We start from the raw sequence: 27708 nt of genomic DNA, 5'->3' as shown, positions 1-27708 counted from the left end.
TCACTCGTTTATGGTGTTTTTATCATATCAATTGTATAATAACGTATAATTAAAGTTAATAGTATTATATCATGTAGGTATAGTATGTACCTAAAGATAATAGTGATATATTGTATAGGTAAGTATACATACACAATATGCTGAGTTAAACGAGTTAGACGTATTGTATCTGTGTCAAACCGTAATTAAACGTGTCGTGTTCGTGTTTGAAAATCTTGATACATTTATTAAACGTGTCGTGTTCGAATTTAAAGCTTTTTGACACGAATTATTTTAGACACGACTTGCGACACCACGCGGCAACATATTGTCACCCTTACAACCTCTCTTAAGATAAAAGGAATTTACGGGTAGCCGATTGACGTGGTTTAGTGAAACTCGTGCATAGCGCGGGTATCATCTTAAGTCTCTCATGTAACCTGCTCCCATAATCTCTCTTTCGACCGCCTCCCTCAAATTACGATCTTTAATCGATTGAAATAATGGGCACATCCATCGGAGTAAGGATGCATCCTTTTTGTTAATGCTGGAAAGCCATTTTTCTCCTTATTATTATTCAGCTCGGGGGAATCTCTCCGGCAGCAATCCATCAAGAAGAATGGATGTTTTTCCGGCCATCCTTGCTTGACGTGGAGACTGGTAACCGCGATCCGACCCAGTTGGCAGACAGGACACGGGAGCGAGTGAAATAGTTAATTCGTAGTCCGACCGAGGCCAGTGATCGGAGTTTTCGGGGCGGCGGTCAGTGACTTCCGGGGAAGACTTGCAGAGGTGAGGGAGCGAAGGAGTTCACTGAAGACAGGATTGATGCTCGATGAAATCTGATTGAAGCTTTGGTTTTGGAGGTTTTCGGCCATTTTCAGCTGCTGACGAGCAGCTCCCGCAAGATTAGGTCGAAGGAAGGAAGTGAAATCCACAGTAGCCGGTGAAGGTATTGTCTCTGTTTCTCACTTGTTTCAGCCGTAAAGCCTCCGAGTTTCAGATGACCGAGTCATTTCTGGTCTCTGCTTGTTGACGAGAATGGCCTGAGTTGATCTAAATGGCTTCAGCTGATGTCACATTTTTCTTTTTAAAGGTTAGCAAGTTAATGAATGTAGGTTCAAACAATGGCTGAGCCTGCTGATTGTTGCTGAGAATGATGTGTTTCTTGTCGGCCTATTCGGAAGACAGATGTAGCTTCGTTTGTCTGAAAATGAAATCTAAGCTGTTTCTCATTTGTTAATGGTGTTTCTTTTTTCTTTTTTTTTCAAGTGTTAATATTATGGCTTTGCACAGCTCTGGTGATCTAATTTCACTGTTCATACTCATCAGGTTCATAAGCTTGATATTATTCAGTATTTTAAGCTTCTTATAGGATATTAGCTGCATGCCTTATGTTGTTCAAAGCATCGATAATGGATTTTTTTTTTCTTAATCTCTGATGTTACCTAGCTGTTGGATACGATCTAAGAACTTCTGCTTTGCTTTGGAAGACCTAAGCTGGTCTATGTGGTTACATGTATACGTGCTAGATGACGAGATGTGAATGGCTTGAGTTGATCTCATATTTGTATGAGGAGGCCATATGTTTGTAAAGGTATGGGGTGGGAATTGGCGTTAGAGTAGATTGTATTGTAGGAAGGTCTATGTTGGTCCAATGTGTTTAGTTTTGAGCTGATCGGGTTAAGCCTTTTGAATTGCTCTCGTTTTCTGATTAAATTATGAAGAATAGCTGGTTTTAAGCTCTAATTGGGGTCATTAAATATATGGTTTAAAAAAATAGATGTCACAGGATTATTGAGTTAGGTTGTAGTGTTAGGTTTTCTTGCAGAAAGTTGATTCTCCTCGCCTTTGTTTGCTCAATGAATACTCAGCTTTTCGTGAGTATCTGGGAGGATGTTTTTAAGGAGTCTTTGTTGCTTGCCACGTGGTTACATCATCTAATCAAGCCTCAAAGATTCTCAAAGGAAAGGTATATAAGAAGATGCATTGCTTGGTAGTATGATGAAAATTGTTTCTTTCTCCATTTGCACTTTGTTTTGAAATCCTGCCGAGTACTGCCACTCTGTTTACTCATTCAATTTACCATTAATTCCCACTTGACAAGTTCATCTTTGCTTTATGATCAAGTTGGCTGACCTGGTTGATTGCTTTGTTTTCCTCTGACCAATACTTGATTTTTTTTTCCCACTTCGCTGCTCTGTTTCAATGGTAATCCATTTAGCTTCATTTGCTGCCTTGCACTGCCAGTGCATAAATATATTGGATTGAACATATTACACCAGAAGGAAGTACTTTAGTCAACATCGAGTTGTTATTTAGGTTAGATTTTGACAAATTTCCTCTTCTTTTATGTGTTTTTACTACTTTTTTTTTCCTTCTTTTTTGTTATTTTACAAATTGAACTTACTTGGAAAATTTAACACATTTCTGCAGGCATTAGTGCTGGTATAATCTCATGATGGGTTGGCAGCACTTTGCTACACTTTATAAGACACGTGGAATCAGTTCAAAATATGGTGCTCTATTTTCTTTGATGGCAAGGGCAAGTCGACCCAAATATTCTATAAGTAGTGAGAACTTTCCTCAACCTTTCTCTCGACAAATTCAAAAGGCAACCTCATTGTGGCAAGATGGATGGGGCTTTGAAACGATAGAATATGAGAAGAGGTCATTCTTAATGAGAAATAGGTCTAGAAACATTGGGACACCCTGCGGTTTTGAAGGGAATCTCCTCTTCTCCGGAAGGACTCTGAAGACAATGTCTCACCAAGTTGGAAACAGTACGGAGAGAGAACTGCACCTGAATAGAGATTTTTTTGTACAACTTTGGGTTTCAGATAAGAAAATGAATGAGCATGGTGGAAAGAGAAGAAGAAAACAAGGCAGGCAAAAGAATTTAGGTGGAGTATCCTATGTTGATCAGCCACTCCATCGTATAGCAGAAAGATGGTTTTCTGGTGATTCTACCGTAAGAGAGAATTCTGGGCCCAGTAGGCGAGTTCTGCAGCAGCCACCACCGAGCCAATCAGTTTCTGGTTTGCTGAAACCTGCATCTCCCGAGGAGGTTAAATTGAACAATTCTTTATCTGATATCAGTCTTATGTGGAATTCCCATGCTAGTAGAATCTCAGTAAATTTTTTAAAACCTTTGTTCCAACTAATATCATGCTTATCTGCATAAGTGGTTCTCAACTAGTTGAATTATATGTTAGTGCATATCACATTTGTAGGCATGTATTAGTGGAGTTTGAAAATAAACAATTTGATTGCTGTTTTTTTTTTGAATTGTTAGGCCCGTGTTGCACCTCTTCTTGCAAGGTCCAATTTGCTTATCACGAGGGATATAGAATGGGCGAACCTTGTACTTGGTTTCGAGCAGGTATCAACCAGACCAGCCTATGTCTAAGATAATTTTTTGAAAGTCGATATAGAATTGAGACTTACACCGACATGCTGATGTTCTGATACAAAGTCAACATTTTGTGGTGGCATCATTTGTATTTGTTGAAGACTATCTGTGATGTTTTTAAATGTTAAGTAATATATAGATAGTTATTCTTCATTCAAGATTAGATACCTCAAAATGCTTATTGTCCAGATCCTTTGTCCTTAAGATATGGCAAATGTAGAGGCTTTGATCTATTTATTTAAATCTATTTCTTTGTCAATTATCAAATTATTTGGAATGCAGGAGAACCGCTACGCAATAGTGGACGTCTGTTACCCTCAGTCTGTGAGTGATTATATCCCTTTTGATCATACCTTTTTTCACTTGTATCTAATTCTTTTAATGAATTTGCTTAATGGCCCAATTCCTCAATTGGCAAGTTTCTGAATTCCTTTGGTTGATGTTCCAGCCGGTGGGCTTGATACGTGAGCAGAGTAATGTTCTCGCCAGACAGGTACATGTTATCACACCCTGGTATAGTCCTTCTCCAGTTGTCAATCATGTATCGATTTGATAGTTGGGGTTATGAATTTTAATTAGATGACTAATCTTGTTATCATTCTGGTAAAATGCCCTCTAGCTCTATAATCTTTTCAGAGGATCATCTGGCAATTATTTATGGTTAGCTGGTAAATTGTCTTGTGTCGTAGCTTGAAGCAGTAATTATGAAAATGGGTAAAATTTACATGTTGAAAAGAAAAAATAGACTGCTGATCAGTAATGCTAGCATTTAGATAAGTTACGTTAGGAGCGACTTACATTTCCCAGATTGCAGTAAGCATTTATTCGTGAAAAGTGAGCATGTTATAAAGGTGTTATCTAGATAAAGACTTTTGGTTAGTCAAAGTTGCTTCACCAAAACACGTGAGCCTTTGATGACAGAGCAAGTTATTCTGGGTAGCCTAAGTATTTTATATGTGACTGCAACTTTGTAGTAGGACCTTGATTTTTCATCCAACATTATATTATAGATCTGAATTTATTACAATAACACTCTCATGGCTGCATGGATGTGAAAGGAAAAGGATATAGCATGTTCAACAAACTGCCTTGAAACTGCTGAATCTTCTATCCTTTGCCATTTACATTTTTTTGACTAGACATACCGCAAACTTTCATGCTTGTAAGTATATTTACTTAGTTATGAATGTAGAATGTTCATCTTTATGGTGCTTCTTCGTGTCAGTTGCTTAGGCTGAGACGTTCTTTTGTAGCATACATAACTGATGCCATGGGTAACGAACTTTATCGGGTAAGGGGAACTGTTCTCTGAAAAATCAGAAATATAATTTTTTTGTTGCTTTGTTTAAGTTTTTGGCTTATAATAGCAGAGCTTATTCTGGAGGAGTTGTGATTTTATTGTTCAGGTTCGCAGGCCCTTTTGGTGGATAACAAGCTCAATCTATGTTGAGATTGATGGAAAGGTATGCTACTTACACAATATTTCAAGTTGTTCATCTGAACAAAATCGAGGTTATTGGTAGTTGACTCGTAAAATTCTGACAGATCTTGTACTTTTAGGAAGTGGGTGTGGTTCATCGAAGATGGCACCTGTGGAGGAGGATCTATGATTTGTACCTAGGGTAATCGCTTATTGTCTGATCACAGTGAGCTTGTATACTAACAACTTATTGTGCTGCTCAGATGGAGATGAAAGTGAAAAACGAAATGTTAGCATGAACCGCTTTCTCATGTAGAATCCTTTGATAAACTTTCCTTTCCTTGTGAAGTGCTAAACCTCTGGCCAGATCTCTAAAACATGCAGAACTGATGGGCTTTATATTTTATGAGCCTGTAAATATTACTGACAAGCTTTTCCCTCCTCCTGTTTGTAACGTGTCATATTAAATGAGATTTTCTTCCAGAAAGTAAAATGTGACTTCTTGGTCCTGTGGTCCTTATATTTGAAGAAAAACCTTGAACAATTGGGTGTGCTTTTCCTGTTCTTGCATGCTCATTTTCCTGTCCTTGCTAGAATGTCATGTCTTCATTACATCTGGTGGAGTATATCGTCTGGTCTAATAGTGATACATTTGTCCAACGTAATAATCATCTCGTGGAAATCATTCTTCAGCCAGCAGTAACTTGAGCCTTATCAATTGCTAATTGTTATTTAGTACTGCTGATGTGTTCAATCTTCATTTTATTCTTTCAGGAATGAGCAATTTGCAGTAGTGGAAAATCCTGGCTTGTGGAATTGGACCTTTACTTTAAAGGACATAAATGGTGAAGTTTTGGCTGAAATAGATCGGGATTGGCGGGGCTTTGGTTTTGAGGTTGGTCACATGCGTACTTTTAATGAAATTTGTTTTAATCTTTTACACTTGTGTATGGCTATTGGAAGAACTCTAGGGTAGAGAAGTTAGGCTCTTTTATATCTGAATCATTTTTGTACCCATACTCTGATAGAGGAGTTAGGCTGAGCTAAAAAGGTCAATTACTTAAAATTAGATTATGTTGGACAATACTGTGATAGCTTATCAAAGATGTCAATACCACTCACTTTTACAGTTTCATAGAAGCTGTATGAAACTGTAAACGTTCACCTACTAGCTGAGATGGTGATGGGATCACTAGACTATGATGGCTGGCCAGTCACTTGGGGTTCAGAATAGCCACTTGACCATTTTTTGTTTTTTGGATTGGTTTCAGTATGAATAACAATCAATGAGTTGATTCACTATGATAAATACAAACAAAAATACAACGAAGTTTAAAGCAAGGCAAGGGGCCTGAGCCATCAAGCAAGTGGGTGTTAGTGGAATTAACTAGAAGATTTATGTGAGGTGGAATGGGGCTTCCATGCAAAGGTGATTGAATTTTAAATTATTATCTGTTGAATTCAAGCTAGGTATAAGTATCTCCATTTCATTGGTGTGTGGTTAATCTGAATTTGTGGAGCCACTTATGACTTGTTTGGTCCTATTTTGAAGATATCCTTGTAAAGTATATGATAATGCAGTCTTCTTGAAAATTCATCGCTATCCAAGTTGGCTTTGCTTTCGTCTGCAAGTGGGGAAAAGTTATTCGGATATCCAGGCACGGTTAGTAATTTCATCAACATTTTTTTACCTCCTACAGCTTTTTACTGATGCGGGTCAGTATGTCATTCGGTTTGGGAGTTCAGATCCTTCGTCAAAGACAGGCCGTGCCAGAGAAGTAAAGCTCAAGTACTGATGTTTGAGGTTCTCTCATTTGTCTATGGTCTTATATGGTATTAATGTGGCGGAGTTCTCGGATTTTGCAGATTCAGGAGTTGGAAGTAGCCCGTCCTTTAACCCTCTCAGAGAGAGCAGTGACACTTGCTCTTGCTATATCATTGGATAATGATTACTTCTCAAGGCATGGAGGATGGTATGTGGCAATCGTTATTATTTTATTACACTCCCCTTCACATTTTCTATGTTTTCACTGCCATGGCACCACTGTTTCCATGGTCTCTATTCATTAACGACTCTTGCTCGGTTTTATTTTTGTTGCCAGGGGAATTCCTTTTATTGATGTAGGTGAATAGGCCTTGAGTCACTACGTTCTGCGGTTCCTTGTATATGGGGCTGTGGGCTACACTTGTGTACTGTGAGGTAGTGGCTTCCTTCATCTACTTACTGATGCATCTCTGTAGCAGCCCTCCTATATGGCCATTTGTTTAGCTCTGAATCCAGCTAAGCGTGACGGAGGTCATTCCTACTTACAGCTGACAATCAAATGCAAATGGTCAAATCCTAAATTATGTTGCTTTGCCATCCCATACGCCGATTCCTCTGTTCCTCTTCCAGTTAATTCTTATGCCCTGTGGGAGATAGAACAAATATGTTATTTTCGGTTACAGAGGGGGGCCTATGGGCCTGGTACTGAACAAATATGCTGTTAAGGGATTGAAGCAAGTAATTCATGGCAATATAATGCAGTACAAAGGGTAGGCTGGATTTCTGACCAAAATAGAAGCTGGTCGACGAATTCTCGGTGGTGGAGGCTGGTTGACGACCCACCACCGCCCCCTTCCTGCCTCTGTGATCAGATTTGATCTAATCTTTTTTTTTTCCAGAAATTATAAATTATAAAATGCTGGGTCAAAATGCAAATAAGCACGAATATTGGTCTACCTATTGAAAATATTATTCAAGAACTTCAACTTTTGCCAACTTATTTTCACAAACAATTTAGACTTACCAATTAAGCACTTATAGTCTTATTCTATTAAGTGATTAAAAGTTTCAAAGCTTAACTTAATTTTAAGTTCAAACAAGTACATGCTAAGTCTTTCAACTCTTGTTAGTATGAAGTACCCGACAACCTCCTATCGACGTAGAAAGTTATTAAAATGCATTGTTTTCCATCTATACATAGTTTTAAGAATAAAAAGAGAAAATTACATATCTTTTTGGACGCAATGAGCTCCATCTATGAATTGTCCAATAATCTTTTTGCTACATCAAACAATGTAATATAAGCTTTTCTAGTTCCATCATCAACCACTAGGTCTGCCGTCAGTAGGGGCCTTAGAATAGAACCAAACATATTCAATGTTGCAATTTGTGCATTCAGCATTTGACTGATCCATCACAACTATTTGTTACACTTTTTGCATGCATGGTACCGTGGCTCTTTTGGATTATTACTCTAATATATATATAATATATTACTTATTAAATGAAATAAAAAGGGCGTGCCTGCACGTTTGACAAAATTCAGATTTTTTGGTCATTCTAATATGTAAATAGATGAAGTGAAGGGAAACTATTTATTAAGCATCCGGCACACTTCTAAATTCTACTCTAAATATCACCAAACATATTTCACCCAAAAAAAATAAAATAATGAAGAGTATCATCAAATACTAGTTCACACTTTTTGCTTCTGTGGTCTTCCCTTAACGCTTTACGGGTGAATATTTGCTTTATGAGTTTCAATTCCCTCATCTCTCTCTCTTTGAGTCAGCTCACCTTCTGTTAGTTTCCATCTACAAAACATAGCTCCTTTATTGTGTGAAAATCTCGTTGCCCCGAGCTCTGGATAATCCGGAACAATAACGAGGTCCGGTCCTGAATATTCAGTGGCATATGTTGCAGTATCCATTGAAGTGTCTTCCTTCTCACAAGCCGGGGGCTACAATGATACTGCAATATCAGCAGCCGAATGTTTAGTGACAGAAAACGAAGAAGTTAAGGCGGGTAATGGATTTCCTGAACCTGCTAACCTTCTTACAGTTTAGTGAAGCTTATTTCACGAACAACTTAAAAACAATAAAAGAGATCCATCAATAGAGAATTATCGTGCGTAAGGAAATCTATTGCACGTTTTGTTTTGCTTATAGTCGATACCTTTTAGTTGCACTAATCGATTGGAATAGGACTGAACTAAGTACTGAAGGAAATAATAAATCTGTTCGAAGATAATTGTCAGAATCACCAGTAAATCAAGCTGATTAAGAAGAGGAAATTTATAGAATAATTTCATTTTTGATTATTTCCTCTCGTAATCATTTACTCTAGAGATACTTTTGTGTGTGTGCATACACGTGGAATTCTAATTTGGGAAATAGTTATTTTACCAAAACTTTATAATGTCCAATCATGAAATTCGCTTGCGGTATTAGTACTTTGACTATGGGTTTACAGATGGATGGTATTCCTCTAAATCTCATTAGGTCACAATGATAACCCCAGGTCCTGGGGTCCCAATATAGCTATATGGCAAAATCGAACAAACCGTCACAAGTCTCAAGCTCATTCCTCACCTTCGTGACCGTGTTCTTGACGGTTTCGCTCATTTCGCTTCCTCCAGGTCTTCAGGTATTTCCAGTTTCCAATTGAATACGATATATTAGAAAAGGTTAAAAAAAGAAAAAAAAAAAGAAACGGGAGAATGAGAAAGGGTGGGAAGAAAAAAAAAAAAAGCAGAGAGATTTAGAGCAAAAACCAACCTTAATTCCATCGAGGGTAACTCGATCAGGACGGGCACCTCCTGTGACCCTAATGTGTCATGCAATTCGTCAAATTCCACGTTAGGATGCGACAATCTCAATAAAGAAGTCGACAAGACTTCACACTTCTTCTCTGATCGAGCAATACATTCACATCTAATTAAGTTTCAAAAGTTCCAATGGCTTCACAAAGCAAATTCGTTTCTTGGAGAGTTTCGTTGCATAATTCGACTCTGGAGCTAATTATACATGTATTTTGGAACTAGCTTTCTCCTGTACATATCACGGAAGTCTGTAATTAATTCTCGATACCGAATTAAGCGCCATAGGCAGAAGCGACCGCAAAAAATCAGACCAGGGTATATATCAAATATTCATTCCCTGCTCACGGCACTTCCTATCAGCATTTGACTATGTCCGCCATTTATATATATAGTCGGAAAACAATCAAAATCCGCTTTCGCACTAACTGATAAGAGGACCTAACTTATGGGCAACCAAAGGTCTACTTTTCATGAAAATATACAAATAGATCATTACCAGAAGAATAATGCGTACCGAGGCGGCCTGTAGAATGCAGCTTCTCCTATACGTCGAGCAGGCCCATCAATTCACAGCAATATATCCAATGTCTTTGGGTCGCAACAAAGAAAACATACGGGAAATCAACCCTGACAGAACTGCGTTTGTTCCTCGCATGAACGATGCTTCCAATAGTAGAACCACTGGTAAGACTGAGCTCTACTGCAGCATCAAACATATATATACATATGAACTGCTGCATTTTCCAATAATCCACAAGCAACAAACATACTCAAAAGCCACACATATATCGATCTCCTTTCCTCTGCACATTACGTACCAAATGTAGTCTCAGGGTTAATATCATACAGCAGTCCTAACTAACCATTCCTAGTGATTAATGGGGGCACAGCTGAAGCAGATGTTCTAAAGCTAAGAAACAGGCCCTAGGAAGTCGCCCTCCAAGCTCACCAATGCACGGAACTCTCTCTCCACCTCCAACCACATGGTTGCGAGCACGATGACGCGCACCATCGCATCCTTCCCAATCTTCGACAGCTTCTCATTCAGGAAAACCGGGTTCTCCCCAGGCACGTATCTGTAGTCAGGCATCTTAGTGCTGGAGAGATATATGTGCTCCATGGGCCCGCACCTCAAGAATACCCCGTGCTTCAGCACCTTGTGGACAACACCTTCCACGATTTCCCCTCGGAAGAGGTTGAAGGTGATCCCGCGAAACACCACAGGAAAGAGGATATCACCCGTGTGTTGCCTCACCTTACCTTCCCCGATGTTGAGGAGAGTTGTCACAGCGAGGTAGTAGCCAAGTTCCTTAGTGGCCTTCTTGGAGGCAAAGTCATCCAAGAGGCGGATGATAATGGATCTCTGCAGCATCAGCCCCTTCTCGTCGAGGTTCTCTGCAGGGATGATAACATTCCACGGAAGCTGCACCTCGAGGAACATTTTGGGAAGAGAGATCTGTCATGGAGATGAAGCTCGTCAGTATTTAACCTACCTTCTCAAGAATATCGATTCCCGACATATGTTTAATTGTACTTTCAAGTCTCAGAAGAAGAAAACATCCCGTCAAACTCTAGCAGGAAATTCTCTCCGGGGATACGAACACGCACACGCGCACTTTGCTCTAGACAGTTCAGTAATCTATCTTAATACATCAAATGCAGGAGAGACAGCCCAGTCAATAGCAGTTGCCAATCCCTGGATATCAGGGAGTCCGTCGATATTTCAAACAAACGAATGCAAGAAACACCCTGTCAAATATACAAAACTAACCCATTTTGGCACCACCGAATGACAACAATGACAGGCGGTCTAAACAGTCTATACCCTCTTCCCCGGTCTAATCATCATCAGACCTATTTCAGTCTTGCCCCTGTATCCTCGTCACACCAATTTCTAACTTTCAGCAGCTCAAAGGATTCATCCAGACAAGTTCTTTCAATCAAGAAATGAAAACAAAATCGAAACAGCTGCTCCACCACTCCCTCTCCCTCTCCTTCAGCAAGGGAAATGTTTCATAGCCTTTCAGTTTGTGAACCCGATTACTGTCTTCAATCTCTAGAAAAATGTGGAATAACATCAATCCACTGAATGCCCGACATCATCGTCTCCCCCAAAGAACACCAACCAATTCATAAACCCCTCCAATATATAAATGGAGAACAATAAACCCACTAATGGCGAATACATCAGTTGGGTCCAATTGCATGTCATGGAAACCCCAAAATCGACTTTCCCCGCAGTATCTAAGCCAAATCGGACGCTGGTCAATAAGTCCAAACAATTAAAAAAAGAAGAAAAAAGAAAACGAAAATGGCAAACCGTGCGCGACATTACTACAAATGGAGAATACGCCGGAGCTGGCGGCGGCGATAGTGGGATGGTATGGGTGGCGGAAGGCGAACCTGAGGCAAAAGATTGGACCTTTACTCTGGCTGGCCTGGGAGACGGGTAACCTTTGGAACTGGCAAGCGAGGAGCAGAGCTGCGAGGAAAAGGAGGTGATCCAGTTTGAAAGGAAAATATTCACATTTTTAATCTGTCCTCGCCCCTCAGTATTCAACAGATTAATCGTTAATCATACCTTTTGATTTTCATTTAAAAAATCTACGTGCTTTTTTTTTTCCAGTAATAAAAATAAATTAAAAAAATAATAATTATGAAAAAAAGAAAACAAAACAGTAGACATATAAAAAGTGCTTATCTCTACTTTTCTATTTAATATTAACTCGACGAACCGGCTTGGCACATACGCGGGTTAGAGGTATATTTTGACCAATCAAATTTTCTTATTAATGTTAATATTTTAGTTTTAAAAAATTTCAAAAAATATAACACAGTCAAAGTGAGATATTTTCTCCTCTTCAATTTAAAAGTTTTTTTTTTTGAAGTACATCAAACCCCAAATTGCCTAAGTTGAATTATGTTTTCCATATTCCCGCTTACTAATATGATTATGAAAAATTGTGAAATCACTTTGATATTCATCTCTCCGTAAAAATACAAAAGTCATTTTAATTGTACAATTTCGGGTAAATTATACTATTGATACAATCTTTATTATACATGTAACACTTTAGTACAAACTTTTTAAAATGTAAAAATTGAGCATAAATATTTTTAAAATCGTAACAATCGGTTACATTCCGTCAATTTGGACGGAAAGGCGTTAATTTTGCTGACGTGGCTTCCAATGTGGCAGTTGACGTCAGACATTATTTATTTGGCGCTCACGTGGCTTTGACATGTCATTTTAAATTATAAAAAAATAAATAAAACAAAATACAAATGAAATCAAAATATAAAATATAAAAAAATAAAATAAAAATAATCAAATAATATATAAATAAAACTATAATATAAAAAATTTAAACTTAAAATAAAAATAAAATTACGAACAAATAAATAAAATTGGATACTAAAAATAAGATAATGAAAACTAAATCGAAAATATAATAAAAATAAAGATAAAAAAGAATTAATATATTAAATTTTATACTTTTATTTCCCAAAAAATAAAATAAAAACTGAAATAGAAAAAAAAACAAAGAGAGAGAGAGAGAACAATGGCGATTGTCGAGAAAAGGGGTGGAGGCACCCCCTCCAGCCACCACCCCTACAACGAAGGTCGTCAAGGATCTCAAACCACGCTAGATCTCTCAGAAAAAGGGTTAGGGGTGCCCCCTCCGGCCACCACCCCATGACAGAGGTCGCCAGCATGGTCAGAGACCCTCGACGACCTCAGTCGATGAGGTGGTGGCCAGAACGGATGTCCCCACCCCTTTCCCCGACAATTGGCCACTATTCTTCCTCCTTGTCTCTTTCTCTCTTGTTTTCTATTTTCAATTTTTTTAAAAAATTTCTGGATGAATGTATAAAATTTTCGTTTTTATTTTATTTTTTATAGATTAATTTCTCTATTTTATTTTTAGAGTTTTTCACATTTATTATTTATTATTTTTTCATATTTATTAATTTTAATTTTGTTTTTATTTATAATTTTGAAAACGATATTTTTTCTTGATTATAGTTTTTCAAAAATTATTTTTATTTTTTATTGTTATTTTATTTTAATCTAAAATCTTATCATTTTTATTTTTATTTGAATTTTATAATATTCTATTTTTATTTTTATTTATTTTAAATTTAGAAATATCACATATGCCTGCCACATAAGAGCCACATCATCAAAGTATTACATGTTATCGTCAACGGCAGCAAAAATTGACGTTGTTGGCCCAAAATTGACGAAGTGTAACTGATTGCTACAATTTTAAAAAATATTGTATTCGATTGTTACATTTTAAAAGTTTGTAACAAAGTGTTACATCTGTAATAAAGTTTGTATCAACAGTGTAATTGACCATTTTATTATTTACAAACTCTATAGTAAAAAATTCTAATACGACATTGATGGACGAAATTGTTCCCATCATCATGAAGAATGACTCACTCTCTCAAGTTATATTCATAATGCAATTCCGCTACCTTACCCATATCAGAGCAACTATACTCGACATCATAATATTATTCATTTATCTTGAAAGAGATTTTTGCTAGCGAATTGTAATATAATATTATCCAATTAACTAATTTATTATATTTTATTCTTATCGTATATCATGAGTACATGTCTTTTCGATTTTCAGAAGCGATGTGGCAACACTACATTCTGCCACTTATCACATTTTTATTGGTGGAACATGAAAAGTCACACGATGGGAAGTGTTTTTCGTCCTATGCTGTGCTTCCCTATGTTTAGTCCCGGCTTTTATTATTTTTATATAGATAATAATCAGTAAACCAATTTGAACCATTTCTACAACGTGCAGATTAAAAATTGAAATTCTAATTCTAATGAATATTAACATAGAACATTCGCCTTCGTCCATGGGATTCTTGGTAACATCCAAAATAAGTCATTAAGTAAAAAAAAAAAGGCAAATTACTTTAGCCCAAGTAATTTACTTGGAAATATACTAGCAGTTTACTTGCATGTACCATTCATGTATTTTCAACCTTATGTGTTGTAGACCAATCCACTTTTAAATTATTCAATTTTGTCCTCAACGATACTTATTTTTTCATTAACCTTCATCCTAATATTTGATACTCCTTCATGTAATTGATATAACATTTTCTTGAAATATAAATTATTTTTTGAAAATGAAAGAACAATTAAAAAAGCAGCAAAGAAAAAAAAAATCCCTGGCCTCCCCCTCTGCCTCTCGGTTGTGTCCGTCCAAATATTTCATCGTAAAATTTAAAAAATTAATGAAACACAGACAATGTAAGAATGTTTAGTTTTTGACATAATGTCAAATTGTAGAACAAGAGTGAGTAAAGCGAATAACGTTGATCAAGGATAAGGTTGAACGAAAAAAATCCAGAATGAAAGTAAAATGAGTTGGAGGGGTCATGTATCTTCTTGGTGTAACTGAAGATTTTGAGACCTATACGGTGTCATTTGATGTTAGGCTGGAAACTTTTCGAGCGGTACCCCTCCCTGCCGCGAGTTAGACACTGGTGTGTATATGTGCTTAATTGAGTTCGGCGGGCGTGCTGCTTTACTTGAGGATTGGGAGGTTATCGAGCAGAACTTGGGCAGCAAATTCAGTTTGTGGGATGCTGGGGGATCTCCATGAGCAAGTTTGGAGCTGCAAGGAGTTCGTTCAGCCTACTCTTTCAAAGAAGGCACTTATATTTGTTGGTGTCACTCCCTTTGGGTGAAATGATTTTTGCACCAGTCCCAAATATCGAACCTTCGTTTGGCTTATATTTCTACTAACTGGAGATGCAAAAAAAAAAAAAAAAAAAAACCTAAAAGATGAATATTGTTTTTGGAATGCTCAGGCAGATGTGGTCCAACCCATGGGCGGAGTCGCCCTCATCCCCCTGCTCCAACTGGTTGGAGAGGAGATCGAACAGCATAGGCTGGTGCTACTCTGAAGAAAATCGGGATCTGTAGGTTGCATAATCCCCTACATGGACAGGCTCGTCTGAACTATGATCAAGTGAAAGTTCTTTATCTGTGAAAAATCCACAACCACTACGAGACCTTTGTATCAGCAAAATTTACTTTACTTTGAAACCCGAAAAGTATAATTACATTCGAAAACATTAAGGAGTGTAATTTTACTTTTGAATGCAAAATATTCAATAAAATTTCATAAAAAAAATTACCGGGCAAATGTTTGCATCTTGTGATTACGACTCAGCAGCCAAAAGTAAAGAAGTAAATGGGTCCAATTGTGGTGTTTATTGTAGCCATCCTCACTATCATAACAGCAATTTTATTGGTAGTATGAAATCTTCCCCTGAACTTGCTTGTTCTGAGAGTTTAGTATTATTGCTGTATCAACATTGAGAATCCGCATTTACTGTACAACTTATCAGACTCTCTCATGATTGATGAGTCCGTGGATTAGATTTTGGCACGAGTTAACAATTCTGTTCGCTCTGCAAGTGCGTGATTTTCTCTCCACTGATCATTTCAGTCCTGAGAAGTAAGCATGTCGGGGTGGGATCTGAATTTCAGCAATCATCGGACGCAGATTCGCCCTCAGGTTTGCGAGTAGGATAAAAGGCTCTGTTGAAACATGATATGCTGTCTTCCTCGATTATACACTCAAAATTAAACCCTTTTGCTTATTGTTGTGCTAATATGGAGTTCTTTGGCTTTTTGTGGCACTTGCCATCTTGAAACTATGAGTCTTTAATTTCATTACAAGTGTTTCACATAAATTTGAACCTTATATTTTCAATGACATGTCTGTTTGATGGAAGCAAATGGAATTTGGTCCCATTAATTGATATTGATCTTATCTAGTGCTTGAGCAGCATATGGTTCTAGTATATAAGCTCTTAGGTTTTGGCTATAGACAGTAATATTGCAATTTCAAGATTGCCCCGTTTATCAAAAAAAAAAAAAGGTTTTTGATTAATTAGTTACCATAATTTATTGTGAAAATTACTCTTTTTTTCATTTTTTTCTTTTCCAAAATTAGCTAAAATTATCATTTTTAAAATAAATTATTAATTTTTTTTGGAATTAATATTCAACTTATCGATGAGAATCTTTATTCTAACTAGTCAGAGGAGGCATTTCTTGACTTCAGGTGCAATATATATATATATATATATATATAATCTATCGAAGTATTTTCTGGATCAAATATTCTCCCAGCTTGAAGCCTCACAAGTCACACGTGAATTATATGTAGACATGGGAAGTGAGGGAAACCCTTGTGTTAGTTGTATGTTACGTTTGGGAGTGCGGTGGCAATTAAATAAGTGATTATTTTATTAAAATTTCAACAGAAATAGTATCTGATGAAATCTTTCGAATTCATAATTTGGCTAATTTCTGCGATTGAAAACGTGATTCAAGTATGTTAATAGATACTTATCCAATCTGTTTTCTGTTTATTCTCTATTAAAAAATTAGCATTTATTTTTAAGTAATTATATTTCAGCACTTTTATTTTAGTAACAACACTCTTAAACCAAGCCGTAATGTCTAATAATTAAATAAACAAATTTCTATTCATTTTTCCTAACATGCATCTGTGTCATTTTTATTTAGAGTTCATTTTGAAGTGTTTCATAAAAATTATTTCTCAATTTTAAGAAGAATCAAAATTTGATGAGTTAAATATAGCAGTTGCAAACGCGATTTTCTCTAGCGGAATAATTATTAAAATTTCTTTTACTTATATTTTAAGCATTAATCAATCATTTATTTTAAATTTCATAGGTTAAAAATTAGTATGTTCATAACATGTTAGTTTAATTTCTAATAAGCAATTAATTTTCGACAATTTTCTTATAGTATTCTATCAATAGCAATACTCCTAAACCAAGTCTATGACCCCAGCCACTACCGATCCAACGATGTTGCCGGCAACCTTTGACTTTGTCGTCGGTCACCATCGCCTCCTCTCTCGTCTCTTCTTCGTTTTCAGCAGCTTTTTTTTTTTTTCCTTTTTTTTTAAATTTCAAGTCTTTTTTAATTTTCTGAAATTTGATTTATAAACTGGGTTGCATGGTTTGGCTACTAAACTAGTTTATTAGGTAGTGGGTGATGTGGCATGTCGTGATTGGTTTACGTTTCAGGATGAATCAGGACGTGAATGTGGTAGGTTACGTGGCGGAATGTGTTTGATTCATGTGGTAGTATGAATCCAGAACTATGATATAATATTGTGGGCGGAAAATGTGAAGATAAAAAAAGTCTTGGGGGCAAAATATATAAATTATGGACAGAAAAATGGTTGATATTCGTATATTACCATGATGCACAAGAGAGCGTACCGTATTAGAATCACCCCATCAAATAATATCAACTTATCCATTCACCAAAGAAAAAAAAATCATAGTACCCAAAAAAAAAAGAATCAACTTATTCAATTGAAGCACTTAATTCATTAATTAATGCCTTAAAATTAATCCTTAATTTTCAGCAGTTTATTTTAAATTATTCTTAGTCTCGTTCAAGATTGTGTTGAAAGTCGATCTTTCACTTGAAAATCCTTTTGTTACGAAAAGCAAATCCTGAAAACGAAGTCAAAGGACAAGCGTGTAATCGAAGAAATAAAAGGTCGAAGGACGAATGAAATATATAAAAGGCATGACTTATGAGTCGCTTGTGGAGTCGAAAACTCCATTGAAAGTGTACAAAATGACAATCCATGTATAAAAACTGCCACTTTTCTTCGTCCACAAGATTGTTATCAACAGGAAAACCTTGCTCATATTACGTATGCGAAAGGTATTCCGCTTTGCGTTATATACTACTTTTGTCTTCCAAAATGATCATTTACCTTCTTCGGGCTAGAAGAGGACCCAGTTATGGTGTATAAGAGCCGTGTCTATGACTAGGTCTGGTCCCTTTGGTTCAAAGACTCAAGTTCATTTTAATTAATTCTTTCAAAGACTTGGGGATCATCGAGGGTCCCAGCCATAAGTTGGCCTTACGAATAATACCCAAGAGGCCTTCTGGGAAAACCTTACCATCTAGGAAAAGATGCGCAAAGGCACAGTGCATTCTTAGCTATGCAAGAAGGGTCTCTTTTTAGGAGTTGAGTTGGACCACCTCATGAACCTTGTTAAAGATCGAATGAACCTATTATCAAGCAAAAATTATGAAAGGCTCACTTTCATTCTTATGTATTTAAATTTGATTTTAATTTAAAGCCAATAGGATCGTCTGCTTGACGGGGTTTACATATATTATTTGGTTATTAAGAAAATATAATATTTTCATATCAAAATCATATCAATCAGTTGGGTCAATAAATATTCTTGGGATTTTTTTAAAATGGATTTAGATTTTGTTATGCATTTATGAATCTTTATTTCAAGATTTTCTGTAGCCTATAAATAGGTGAGTCCTCAATGTTATTCGATGAGTCGTCATATTCAATCAATATATTCTACACCCGAGACACGTGTAGGTGAAATGCTAAAGTCACACGCTGTCACTTGAGAGAGGGTGTTGAGGGTTGATCCCACACTAGAAAATAGAATAGAAAACTATGAATTTATAAAAAAAATTGGGTTTTATAGACTATTAGTTCGAGATTTTGGGTTAGAAATTGACTCAATTGCTTATGGCTCCAATGAAATTTTACAGACGATTAGCTTTTAAGTCATTACATATTTTTTTCGATCACAAAGGAGGTGATTTAGTAATATAAAATAAAAAATCTAAATAGCTTATATAGGGGCATGGATCATTAGTATCAAACCTATACCCTCTGATTTATTAGCGAGAGCGTGTGTCATTATGCTATAATCTCTTTGATTAAGCCACTACATGATTCTCAATTAGCACTACGTTTATATTCATGCCCAACATTAAAGAGATGTAAGATTATATAGTATTCAAAAATTGTGAATGGGAGTTAGATAACACCACACGGTATCTTACAAGAATAAGAAATTAAACACATTCTGCTCAACCCATTTTTCCCTTACGTGCTAACTAATCGTAATGCTAACATATAACTAGTATTCTATATTACAATAGTCCATGATATTTTGCCATCAAGTAATGGGGAGAAAATGAAGAAAAAAAGGAAGAAAGTAGAAGTATTCCACGTTGGCATTGACTATGGAAGCTAAAGAAAGTGGACATGACATATAAATAGTAAAAGTCCCTTTTCAATTTCCTAGGGTATTGTCTCTTTCATTGTGTCTCCGAAAAGCATACGGGAGGGTGAGTAAGGAAACGATAGTTGAAATTGGGAATGGATCAGCATCAAATTTAATTTGGTTGCACTATTTGCTTTTCAAAAACAAAAAAGAAATATTGGCAATTCTTCACAATTTGCTTTTTCATTGTTCACAAAATAATCATAGTTAGTTCTCCCTTACTGTATTTTCCATTTTCATGTGATGAGAACACTCTTCTGTTTGTAATTTCAACCGGAAACGACCGACAATATTTGGTCGTTGCCTCACTTGCAAAACGATTAACATTTGGACATTTGGTCAGGCGAGTTCTTATGTAAGTTTGATTTGTGATCCCTTGAAAAATATTAAAGAATTGTTAAAGAGTAGTTACATAATATAACCATTTGTCGAAGAGTAACCATAACATGGTTGGCTGGTTATTAAGTGGTAAAAATGAAAGTTAGTGTCATTTTGAAATCGTGTAGGAAAATATTTTCTATACGCTCCTCTACATGTTCTATTTGCCGGAAAATATTTCCTATAAGCTCCTTGCCCTTCCTCTCTCCTCTCATTCATATATTTTTCTTGACAAGATTTGGAACAAAATAAGCATTTAATTTTTACACCTGTGGTCCAAAAAATTTCAGAATCATTAGACTTTGATCCAAAATATTTTTTCTGTTACTTGTTGGTATATGAAATTTCAATATATGACGGCGTCAAATGCGGGATGACAGACTGTACCACATAGAAATGATTTTGAAATTTCGTGTACCAACAAGTAGTAGAAAAAATATTTTGGATCAAAATCTACCGTTTCTAAAACATTTTGGACTATAGATGCAATTATCTCAACAATTAATCACATTCCTTTAGAGATGAATAATTAATGCTTCAAAACTGAGATACCTTGAATATATATGAATTAGATCGAAAACGGTGAAAGAGGATTTGGTACAGTGACATCACTTTTGACCTGTGACTTAAATATCTTGACTTGATTTTTCACCAATGGAAATTTTCGTTTCCTATTACTTCCCCTTTCCGAAGATACTCAATATATATGAATTAAATCGAAAATGATGAAAGAGAATTTGGTATGGTGACATCACTTTTGACATGTTAATTAAATATCTTGATTTGATTTTCACCAATGGAAGTTCTCGTGTCCTGTTACTTCCCCTTTCCTATCTATCTTTTTTAAACTATTGAGTTTCCTTCATAATTTTTTTAAAAAAATCCAAAATGGTCAAGGATATATGGTCATCATGCACTTAATAATATTCTCCTTTTGAGATTTCTAAAAGCGCTTTAAAATTGTAAAAATTATTCTTTTTATAAATATAGTGCCTTCAATTTATTGACTAAATACAGATATCAAGTTATGTGGACTCTAAAAATTACTATTTGTCGTAAGAAAGGAGTCGCCAATTTGAACACAATGTAGGTGAATACCAAGAAGTAGTCTCTGAACTTATCATTGGACTTTATCCTTGGAAAATATTAGGCGTGCGTAAGTCCACTTCTTTATAGAAGTCTGAAGTGGTGCATCTCTATGGAAAATTATGTACAAGAAAAGTTAATCAAAAGGGGGATCGTTGCAGTTGGGAAGCTTCCAACCTCCTTACCAACTTTAAAATAGGGAATTCTTAATGATACCAAAAAGAGGAGGGAATTATTAAACAAAAACTATAATGGAAATACTTTTTAGAATTATTTTAAGAAGAAAATTGTCAAATCGGGACATGTGATATACATATATATATGGAAAAAATAATTAACAAAAATAAAGATAGGACAAAACAGTCAAATTGAATGGAATCTTGATGTACCAACATTATCTGAAATGATATATCGAGAGAATAAAGATAGGACAAAAGAGTCAAATTGTTAGTGTCATGGGTGGGAAAAATCAAGGTTATTAGAAATTTATTCATTAATATACTAACATGACTCGAACTGAATTAGTTTACATTCATTGAATTTTTGAAAAATAACGTAAAAGGAAAAAAGAAATCTTGATGTCACTGCCTCCTGCACATGAAGAAACTGAAGCCCTAAAAGTCACAGAATGCTTAATATTGATATATGCCATTAATTTTTTTGATTTTTTTTTGTTATAAGGGAGGTCTAGAGACCTAGTATGACGAAAGATAATTACTAATAGCTAATAGAGGGATACAGAGAGTTCCAATGAGTATCAAACCAATAACCTCTTTATTATCAGGAGAGAGCATGTGCTACGCTACATCCCCTTTTAATAATCTTTCGATAATTTTTAATTTAGACCATCCAATATCTGGAAGTTTAATGTGCCTTGATTAAACTAAATTTGAGACAAGTTGACCCATTAAGGAAAAAAAAAACTCACATGATGGTGGATTTTTTGTTTACAATATTCAAAACTGATATTCGAACCGTCTAAACCAACACTTAATTGGTAACTTCTTAACAGTTTATATGCCTAGGCAAATTGATATATACCACTAAGATTAATAAAAATCGCATGCATAATTCAAACAAACGTCGTAATAAATTAATGTGCCCACAAGAGTTGAAAACCCTCGGTTTTTTAATGAACAAATTATGTTCGATGAGGAATGCAGATATTGAAAAGCATTTTCTCTCTATTGTATCTTTTTATTGCTTTGCATGCATATAAAATATGGCAGCCCACTTTTCTTGTCTGCATTCTTATCTTTTCCTCTCGTCCTTTTATTTCATATGTTATAAAACAGCTTTATCTAATGAATATTTAACAATACCAGCAGCAAGCTATCATGCATGCGTGCTATAATAAATTATTGGGAAAAATAATGAAATATCGGTCCGTGAAATTCTTAATCTTGACAAGCTTAGAGGTATGAATACAATATATTTGTCGAGAGGAAAATCGCTGTACGGATCGATTGGCGAGATGTGAAATCGGTCTTTCATTAAGCATCTATACTCTACATTTGATACGTTAGGTCTGTTATTAGCAGACGGCATTGTAGGGGCTATTATACCATTTCTTTGTAATTTGTAAATTGCTTTAAGACTTGCCCCTTAATCCATCGAAAAAAAAAAAAAGAAAGCGCAGCCACATAAGCCGATAAGAACGATTTATTGGGCTGACTTAAAAGAGGAGGTAAATTTGGACGAAGAGATACAGAGATCGTGAAAGAAAAAAAAAAGGGTCGAAACAGACGCGCAGCCTCAAGTCGTCGATTGGCTTTAATGGTAAAAAAGGTTACCGTTCCCGGTCCAGATACACCTCGAAATGACCAGCGGGGCAAATTTGTCGAAAGTGCTTTGGGCCCACGGTGCACCGGGAGTACGTAGGAGGATACTGCGGTAACATTTGCAGCACGTGGAAATTCAAGCCTTCTAATTCTAGCTCCAGCATGATAAAGGCGACCACCTTACTGTGTCTCGACTTTTTTCTATGGTCAGATCATCCTGTGAATTTTCTTGACTAATAAACTATAAAATTTGGACGATGTCCGCAGTGCAGTGTGCAAATAAATAATATATATATATATATATATATTTTACGGAACCAATAAACTCAATTACGTCTCATAGTCTCATCTAAAAAGTATATGATGATGAACTGAGAAACGAAATCTGATGGGGTGATATTATTTTCGGCCAAAGACAAAGAATTATTAGGTTTGATTCTTACTGATGAGGTTCTATCCGCTGCTTAAACTCCTCACTCCCATCCCTACTAAGTCTGCGAGCTTACTTTATATTTGAAATGATAAATTTCGACAATACCCCCTATAATTTATAAAATAATCAGTAACACCTCTTCTTTTAAAATTAACTATACATTATCCTTAATTTCACTGATTTCTATTATTTTTCCTTTAAATATGATAAAATTTGGTTACGGTAAAAAAATCAGATAAGAGATCGGTTTGTGTAATAATCACTTCATAAATTATAAGGGATATTATCGAAATTTACTTTATTCAAAAAAAGATCATACGACGACTTTGAAATCCAATTCTCCATTTCTCAAGATCTAATTGCTCTTACTAGTACGATCTCAAAAAGAGCTCAACCATAAAAACTGCTAAGGAGAGCTCAAATTCAAAACCGCTTTCGAAACCCGAGTTCGAACCTGGTTCGTGTGGGCAAGATTATTTGTTCCCTGAAAATCCTCTTTGATATCATCAACTTGCCCACTATCCTTACTGAGACGACGCACATGATGTCGGTACCGTACAAGATTGCAACAATCTCTCCATCATATATTCCTGCCATATACTGCGTCCGTGGCCATTCCTCAGAGGGAACTCTCCAGTACGATTACGATAATTAGTATATATGCACCCAAGTTTTCTTACCCGTTGATCACAAGACTGCGCCAACATGATCAACGGTAGAATTTATACCACGTCATCTATGAATTATCCACTAGAAGACTGACGCGTCAAAAGTGTGCCATCCTAATATTTCAAAAGTGCCCAAATTTGTTGTCCTTTCAGAAATTGACCCCAATCTGAATCTTCTCTCTCCTCTCTCTCCCCACTTCCCTCATGCTATTGGAGTTATATAGAATAAATCCAGGACTTTGTTTGGTTTCCGATGGTAAAATCATTCTTCAAAAATCTTCCCTTCATTCTGGTTTCAAAAGTGTTTCAGGTCATTTGATCTCCGCGTTTTAGTCAAAATCCCAAAAAGTCTGAAATCACATGAATCTGCATAACTTTCTTTTATATCGAAGTGAATTTCGCTATTAAGGACAACAATATGCAGTCACTGGGTACATTAGTGCGCACTACGCGTCTAGTTGCATCGACTGTTGCCCGTCCTATTGCCGACCTGATCCTGCTCATGACCTGAGCTAAAGTTACCAGCCTACCTAGTTCAGTTTGCGAGCCGTTAAAAGCCTGATGTGTTCAAATCTACTCCTATTCATCAATCAAATATGGAACCAAAAATGTTGGCTAGTCCTTAACTAGATGAAGAGAATTAAAACTATTTTTTCGGTGTGAATTCTAATATCCGAAAAATTTAATTGGATCCCAACTAATTCAGTCGAGTCGGGTCGACCCACTAAGGGATAAAGGTTTTTTAGCATGAATTTTGTGCATTCATAAAAACTCGAATCCGAGATTTTACTTAAGCCTAATAAATGTCCAATTGTTTAAATTAATTCATGTTGGCTAGTCTATAGCAAAAGCAAGAGAATTAAAATGACAGTTTACTATTAATTTATATTTTAATGGGCACCTAATATTTGAAAGGTAAAACTTTCCATGTATTTTCTTTATATAAGAGAAACATCAGACTTCAACCTCAAGCAACCTTGATAGTTTTATCTAAATTTCATAAATGATAAAGAGCCACAAACAAATCAACTCACTCAAAACTGTCAAACGGCAGAATCCCCCCGAGCCCACACTATTTATTTTATTATAATAATTTATGCTGCCAGCAGTACGTGGTTTAAAGTAATTATAGTTGCAACCCCACTTAATTTATAGCTTTTTGTCCACCCAAGAAATTTAAAAAAAAAAAGTTAAAGAAAAGCAATATACAACTTTTTAATTATTTCCAGTGAGCGCCCTCTGGTCTATATATTCCTTCTTCCCCTCCTTCTATAAACCTCTTCCCTTTCCCCATCTTCTCCTCCGCCACTAATACGTACCTCTCGAATTGCCTCCCAACCTCTGAAGCTCTTGCCATTTATCAATCAAGATCGGCTATGGTGTGTATGTACGAGGCAATAAGCTAATCCATTCCATGTCTCCGGTTCTGAGCGAAGTCCTCCGCTCCGGTTTTATGGTCAACTCCACCCTCCGCCGCCGCACCCACCTCGTCCAGTCCTTCTCCGTCGTCTTCCTCTACTGGTTCTACGTTTTCTCATGAACTGACCCTCACCCAACAAACCCTCCATTCATCTCGATTGAACGATCGTAATCCTTCTTCTGTAACGCGATTAGGTGTTTTTAGTTTGATCTAGGGTTCAGTTGTTCTTTGTTGTTCTTGTTCTCCCATGGCGTCTTACTCGAGCGCGTCAGTCAGCGCTAAGAGTCAGAACTCGGGCAGCTCAGGCAACTCGGAGCGGCAGCTCACCATGGAACAAAGGAAGCGGAAGCGCATGGTCTCGAACCGCGAGTCGGCCCGCCGGTCGAGGATGAGGAAGCAGAAGCACCTCAATGATTTGACAGCGGAGCTGGCATCCCTCCGTGCTGAGAACGGCAAGCTCATGGCTGCCGTCGGGACCACCGTCCAGCTCTACCTCACCGTGGAGGCAGAGAACTCGGTGCTCCAGGCCCAGGTGGCCGAGTTGACCCGCCGGCTTGAGTCCCTCGACCAGATAGTTGGTTGCATCAACTCAGTGATCTATTTCCCAGAGGAAGATGATGACATCGGCGGTGCCGGAAGCATCGCGGTGAACAACAACAGTCTGTGGACCGACTCCTTCCTGGCAACCCAGCCTATCATGGCCCCTGCTGACATATTGATGTACTAGCTAGAATTGAGCTAGCACGTCCGAGTGGAATGGAATGAAATGTTAATGAAGCAGTTGAATTAATCGATAAAAAAAAATTTCAGATAAAAGAAAACATTTGTCACTAATCATCTGAGGACATTGCTAGTGATGTTTTGTCTTGATCATGTATTTTTTTAGTTTTGTGTTGTGAATTAGGTATGAAGATTTCCACAATTGCACCCTGTTGCTAGTCTTTCTGTATGCTTTTACGTCCCGATGCATGAATCTATGCCGACCTGAAGGCTACTTGATTCCTTATTTGTTCGTGTGATACTGTATCAAACCTGTACTCCGTTATTATTTATTTATCCGGGTAAAATACACTCTGCGCCTAGGAGATTTTATAAAATGACACTCTGTTCCATTCTTAATCAAAATAAACACTCCTACCATTGAACTTGTTGACTTAATAAGATAAATTTCTTTTGACGCTCAATTTTTATTTTCTTTTCACTTTCATCCTATTTTTATGCTTTTGAATTATTCTGATCTTTAACATTTTACGGTGTTATTTCCTTTGATTATACTGTTTGAATTTTCGATAAACTTATTAATGTATAATATTTTTAAGAACAAGAAATATTTTCAAATAAATAAGAGAAGAGAATAATTCGTCAATAACCATTAGAGCTCTCAACAGTCTAAAGCCAATGTGTCCATTCATTAGAAAAATAAAGTAAGGGTGTCCGACAACCAAACATCCACACCTCGAGATTGATATCCAAAATCACTACATTTGACACTAAGAGATCGTACGTATACCGAATACTCGTGTTTCACAATAAATACCATCAACACTCCCACGAAGTTACTGGCGACTATTTTCAAGATTTATAACATCAGCCCTATACTAAGATTTTAGAGGTCCTAATTTAAGATGTCAGTGTTACAAGTAGAGCCCCGCCAATGACAAATGCTCCACCATAGGTAATCAAACACCTTAATGATCACCGATAATCTCCAATAGAGTAGTTATAAGCATTTCTTTTTCTTCTTTTTTTTTTATGTATAAACTAATTTTCGAACTTTTTTCATCCATAAAAAATTTGTATGTCAACAAATTTATTGATGATTTAAATAATATGATCCAAACATGGACTAATTGTGTAACCTTGAAACAATATTAAAAAATAGTATGAATTAGGACAAAATTGAAAAATAAACTAAAGATGAAGGACTAAAAAAACTTTTTCCAATTAGGTCAACATGGAGAATGAAATGGATTATCAATTTTACGATTGAGAATGAGGGTGTAGTGTCTATTTCGATTAAGATTTGGTTGGAGTGTCATTAGGTAAAACCTCAAGGAATGAGACTGTATTTTACACTATTCATTTATTAGTAAACTTACACTGTACATTAAAAAGTGTTTTGATCAAGTTGCAATATATGCTACTGAAATGTTAGGAAAAAAAATATATTTTTTTTATTATAAGGGGTCCGTGAGTTTAGTACAATGAAATATAAATTTTAATATTAGTAGTATATTAAAGTTTAAAAACTGTAAGTTATATTATTGTTGTATAAAAATAAACATATGCGTACTAATTCCAAACCCTTGTGCTTTTGGTAATTCAAATTCACTTTTGAAAGGCAGTTTATCGCATCATACATCGTAATTTATGACAGCTTATTGGTTTGAAAA

At 36.1% G+C, this 27708-nt stretch overlaps 3 protein-coding genes across 13 annotated transcripts; 2 read left to right on the top strand and 1 right to left on the bottom strand.

The window, feature by feature from the left end:
* The first annotated feature begins 357 nt into the window (after positions 1 to 357).
* LOC116211103 (altered inheritance rate of mitochondria protein 25-like) lies at positions 358 to 7369 on the top strand. Of its 10 annotated transcripts, XM_031545323.1 has the most exons (14): positions 360 to 931; positions 1854 to 1951; positions 2204 to 2301; positions 2416 to 3046; positions 3275 to 3361; positions 3674 to 3715; positions 3840 to 3884; positions 4617 to 4682; positions 4798 to 4854; positions 4952 to 5013; positions 5586 to 5706; positions 6512 to 6589; positions 6678 to 6784; positions 6914 to 7369. In XM_031545323.1, the coding sequence occupies exons 4-14, from the start codon at positions 2438 to 2440 to the stop codon at positions 6942 to 6944; spliced, it is 1305 nt and encodes a 434-aa protein (XP_031401183.1). In that variant the 5' UTR covers positions 360 to 931; positions 1854 to 1951; positions 2204 to 2301; positions 2416 to 2437; the 3' UTR covers positions 6945 to 7369. The 10 variants fall into 10 exon arrangements, 6 of the variants coding, with proteins under 6 accessions (XP_031401186.1, XP_031401185.1, XP_031401183.1 ...); XR_004157617.1 differs by lacking the exons at positions 1854 to 1951; positions 2204 to 2301; positions 6512 to 6589 and adding exons at positions 6083 to 6240; positions 6364 to 6474 and having other exon boundaries at positions 358 to 931; positions 6914 to 6948; XM_031545321.1 differs by lacking the exon at positions 2204 to 2301.
* Positions 7370 to 9923: 2554 nt separating this feature from the next.
* LOC116212521 (DNA-directed RNA polymerase V subunit 7-like) lies at positions 9924 to 11958 on the bottom strand. Of its 2 annotated transcripts, none has more exons than XM_031547174.1 (2): positions 11801 to 11958; positions 9924 to 10853 (listed from the first exon to the last, which is right to left on the bottom strand). In XM_031547174.1, the coding sequence occupies exon 2, from the start codon at positions 10836 to 10838 to the stop codon at positions 10308 to 10310; it is 531 nt and encodes a 176-aa protein (XP_031403034.1). In that variant the 5' UTR covers positions 10839 to 10853; positions 11801 to 11958; the 3' UTR covers positions 9924 to 10307. The 2 variants fall into 2 exon arrangements, with proteins under 2 accessions (XP_031403034.1, XP_031403035.1); XM_031547175.1 differs by having other exon boundaries at positions 9943 to 10853; positions 11733 to 11956.
* Positions 11959 to 25157: 13199 nt separating this feature from the next.
* On the top strand, positions 25158 to 26321 carry LOC116210330 (bZIP transcription factor 11-like). Its single transcript, XM_031544196.1, has one exon. It carries the CDS (start codon positions 25563 to 25565, stop codon positions 26040 to 26042), a length of 480 nt encoding a protein of 159 aa, XP_031400056.1. The 5' UTR covers positions 25158 to 25562; the 3' UTR covers positions 26043 to 26321.
* Positions 26322 to 27708: the final 1387 nt, after the last annotated feature.

Source organism: Punica granatum, chromosome 6, assembly GCF_007655135.1.
Source record: "Punica granatum isolate Tunisia-2019 chromosome 6, ASM765513v2, whole genome shotgun sequence".
Classification (NCBI taxonomy): Eukaryota; Viridiplantae; Streptophyta; class Magnoliopsida; order Myrtales; family Lythraceae; genus Punica; species Punica granatum.
This window is presented reverse-complemented; position numbering and strand designations above follow the sequence as displayed.

Excerpts from the sequence above, each read along its gene's own strand:
- LOC116210330 (XM_031544196.1), top strand. The coding sequence starts at position 25,563 with ATGGCGTCTTACTCGAGCGCGTCAGTCAGCGCTAAGAGTCAGAACTCG.
- LOC116211103 (XM_031545320.1), top strand. The coding sequence starts at position 2,438 with ATGATGGGTTGGCAGCACTTTGCTACACTTTATAAGACACGTGGAATC. Across the intron at positions 4,683-4,797 it reads TGGGTAACGAACTTTATCGG|GTTCGCAGGCCCTTTTGGTG; the intron begins GTAAGGGGAACT and ends TTTATTGTTCAG. Across the intron at positions 6,590-6,677 it reads AGACAGGCCGTGCCAGAGAA|ATTCAGGAGTTGGAAGTAGC; the intron begins GTAAAGCTCAAG and ends CGGATTTTGCAG.
- LOC116212521 (XM_031547174.1), bottom strand. The coding sequence starts at position 10,838 with ATGTTCCTCGAGGTGCAGCTTCCGTGGAATGTTATCATCCCTGCAGAG.